Source organism: Myotis davidii, unplaced genomic scaffold (genome assembly GCF_000327345.1).
Source record: "Myotis davidii unplaced genomic scaffold, ASM32734v1 scaffold909, whole genome shotgun sequence".
Taxonomy (NCBI): domain Eukaryota; kingdom Metazoa; phylum Chordata; class Mammalia; order Chiroptera; family Vespertilionidae; genus Myotis; species Myotis davidii.
In genome coordinates, this window is record NW_006299490.1 from 165,164 (window position 1) to 168,732 (window position 3,569).

At 37.0% G+C, this 3,569-nt stretch overlaps 1 protein-coding gene across 9 annotated transcripts in view; it reads right to left on the reverse strand.

Moving 5' to 3' along the window:
- Positions 1-3,569, reverse strand: part of ARHGAP12 (Rho GTPase activating protein 12) — a 199,358-nt gene that overhangs the window by 39,520 nt on the left and 156,269 nt on the right. For all 9 annotated transcript variants that reach the window (XM_015571421.1, XM_006775190.2, XM_015571424.1 and 6 more), the window contains one exon: positions 1,060-1,121. In XM_015571421.1, coding sequence (XP_015426907.1) covers positions 1,060-1,121 — 62 coding nt within the window. The remainder of the gene's footprint in view (positions 1-1,059; positions 1,122-3,569) is intronic.

Here is a 3,569-nt window from a genome sequence, read left to right on the forward strand (position 1 = left end):
ACAGAGAAGTAAATTTGCAACAATTCCTGTCGATGCTGTGGGTAAAACTACCACCATGACCTCTAATATAATGTATTAAAACTTTATAAACATATGCCTCCACGCTCCAAGGGCCGGTTCCTGCCTCAAACCTTGCCCTTACCGGAAATAGCTCAGGAAGGGCACAGCTGTGGCTAAGAGGACCCAGGACTCAGTGCATCCATGCCCCAAGGGCGGGTTCCTGCCTGAAACCTCACCGCCCTTGCGGGAAACAGCTTAGGAGGGTGCAGCCGTTTCCAAGACAACCCCTGCAGGACTGACTTCCTTCCGGCTGGTCGAGCCTCGGTCGCGATGTTACACCCAGGGTTTTTATATAAATAAGATTCTATAGGCCTATTTATATACTTACAAAATAAACTATGCAAGACACTAGGTATAATTTTGTTTGTAATAGCAACAAAATGTAAACATCATAAATGTCTACCGATAGATAGGCATATTTACATACTTGCAAATAATGAATAGTTCAATGAACTGTGATATAGCCATACAATATGTAACTATGCAGCAGTCACAAACAATGTGGCAGCTCTGCATGCAATGAAATGAAACCATGTCCAAGATAAACTGTCAAAAGATTGTACTTAAAAACTAATCTATTCACATACAAATATATATATTTATTTTCTCTGAAGGAAAATACTACATCTCATTAGATTTAGCTTGTTGCCTCTGGGGAGAGGAACTGATGGCTGGGTGACTGACTTTTGATTAAATATTGTGCATACCTTTGTCTTTTTGTCATGTGCATTTATTACTTACTAAAAAAATTTTAATAAAGCCAATCCTTGCTCAGAATCCTCTGCCTTTTCACATCTAATTTAATTTCACCTTAATATGTCAAGACAAAGAAAAAATTTCATACATTTCATGACAATAATACGTACATTATATTAGAAAATATATTATTTGAAATTCTTACAGACTTTTTAAACATTTCTACTAGCATATAATAATTAAATTCATGTTTTCTTTATTTCAATCAGATGAAACATATCAGAACATTTATTGTGTACTTACCGAACCTTTTTTCCATTTTCAGTAATTTTTGTTACATTTAATAATCCATATTTCTCTTGACCCTATGGAACAGAGTAATATATATATATCATTCATATAGACAATGAAGTCCAAACCTTTACATATGACTGGATCAAAATGATCTGATACTCTAAAAATTAGCTTAAAAGAAACGATTAGTTTGTATGTATTGTGTTTAGTTCTTTTTAACACCTTGCTGACCTGTCACAAGTATACTCGTGTTTCTGTGTCCAAACATTGCTGACCCCTCAAAAGTTAACTCAGGTCTTTTTCTCAACTCATTAGTATTTTCAGAGATGTGACAAACAATATATCTAATTCTTTAAAATACGTCGAATTCTTTTTAAAATACCACATTGCAGCAGAGAAGACCATTTAAGTAAATTATGTGCAGATACTTTATCTGTCAGACTTTGGTAGTCAGCTGGAAGATAGTACTTTGTCAGAAGATAGTAATGAGTCTGACATTAGACCATCATGAAGGCAAGAGAGATATGTGATAGTATCTGACAGTGAAAGTGATTCTGAAGAAGAATGAGCAGAAAAATGTATTTTACCAGCTCTGGAGGATTTTATAAATGTTTCAGATGTAACTGTTCAATCTGAAAACCCACAAAATATAAGTAAGCTTTTTTTAAAAAAAAATTTTTTTGTTGTAGTTAATCCTCACCCGAGGATATTTTCCCATTGATTTTTAGAGAGAGCAGGAGGGAGGGAGAGAGACACAGAGAGAGAAACATCAATGTAAGAGAGACACATCAATTGGTTGCCTCCTGCACATGCCCCAATCAGGGTCAGGGATCGAGCCTGCAACCAAGGTACATGTCCTTGACTGGAATCAAACCCAGGATCCTTTAGTCCATGGGCCAACACTCTATCCATTGAGCCAAACTGGCTAGGTCCCAATTTATTTTTTGATTTCACTACTTCTCAAATCAATTTATACCATCAACAAATGGAAAAATACCACAAAACCTCTGCTAAAGCTTCACCATAGACAGACGTTACTTATATTGATAGATACTAGTATAAAGAAGTTTCTTGGTTTAATTATATTGATGGAACTAACAAAGAAGTCAAAAAATTACTGGTGGTCAACCAATCCCTTACTTGAATCACCCATCTTCCTTTCTTCTTTCCTTCCCTCCCTCCCTCCCTCCCCCCCTTCCTTCCTAGAAATATTCTATGTTCTTTTTATTTTTAATTCATTTCAGAGAGGAAGGGAGAGGGAGAGTTAGAAACGTCAATGATGAGAGAAAATCACTGATTGGCTGCCTACTGCACGCCCCCTACTGGGGATTAAGGCCGCAACCCAGCCATGTGCCCTTGACCAGAATTGAACCTGGGACCCTTCAGTCTGTAGGCCAACACTCTATCCAATGAGCCAAACCGGTTAGGGCAAATTACCCTTATTTCTAAAAACTATGACTGGATAGAGGTTCAAGCAAATACTTACATTCTGTCATCTGAATGACAATTCACAAACAACATGTAACACAGACCATCTTTACAAAGTTAGACCTCTTTTGGATCACTTTATTTATAAATTTAAATCTTTATATATACCAAAACAGCAGTTATCACTCGAAACAATGATTCCATGGAGAGGACGCATCAGATTCAAGACATATAATCCAGCAAAAATAATAAAACATGGAAATTTGGTAAGAACGCTTTGTGAAAGTAAAGAGTGGTTATATTTGTAACTTCAAGATATATAATACAGAGGGTGGGTGGATGGGAAAAGATCAACCAAAGAACTTGTAAGTATATATGCATAACCAATGGACACAGATAATAGGGTAGTAAAGGCCTGGGGTGGGGGGGTGGGGGCAGGATAGAAGATGTAAATGGGGGGAAATAGGAGACATATGTAATCCTTTCAACAATAAAGATTTTTTAAAAAGATATATAATATAGGGAAAGCCAAAAAGTTACAACGGACTATATTATCTGTCTTATAGCCTTTTTTGGTTCTTGGCATCATATTTACCAAGATAATAAGTACAACAGCATATCTAGAGCTGAGCTATTATTGAATAATAAAACACTGGTCTGTGAACAATAAGGGAAACCGTAGGTTGCCAAAACTATTAAAAGAAAAGCAGCCAGCTACACAGGCAAGTTCTGCCTCAAAATAGCCAGTCCAGCAAGGTGTTAAAAAATATAACTTTTTTTTCCTTGCTTAAAATATTACAAAGAGTAGTACATTTGTCTCCTTTTTTCCCCCTTGACCTTCCCCCAGCCTCCCTTACCCGCCGCCCCCCGCCGCTAGTGTCTTGTGTCCATTGGTTATGGTCATGTGCATGCATACAAGTCCTTTGGTTGATCTCTTACCCACCCCACCCGTCCCCAAATCCTCCCCAGCCTTCCTACTGTAGTTTGACAATCTGTTTAATGCTGCTCTGCCTCTGTATCTATTTTTGTTCATTAGTTTATAATGGTCTTTATTATCCATAAATGAGTGAGATCATGTGGTATTTTTCTCT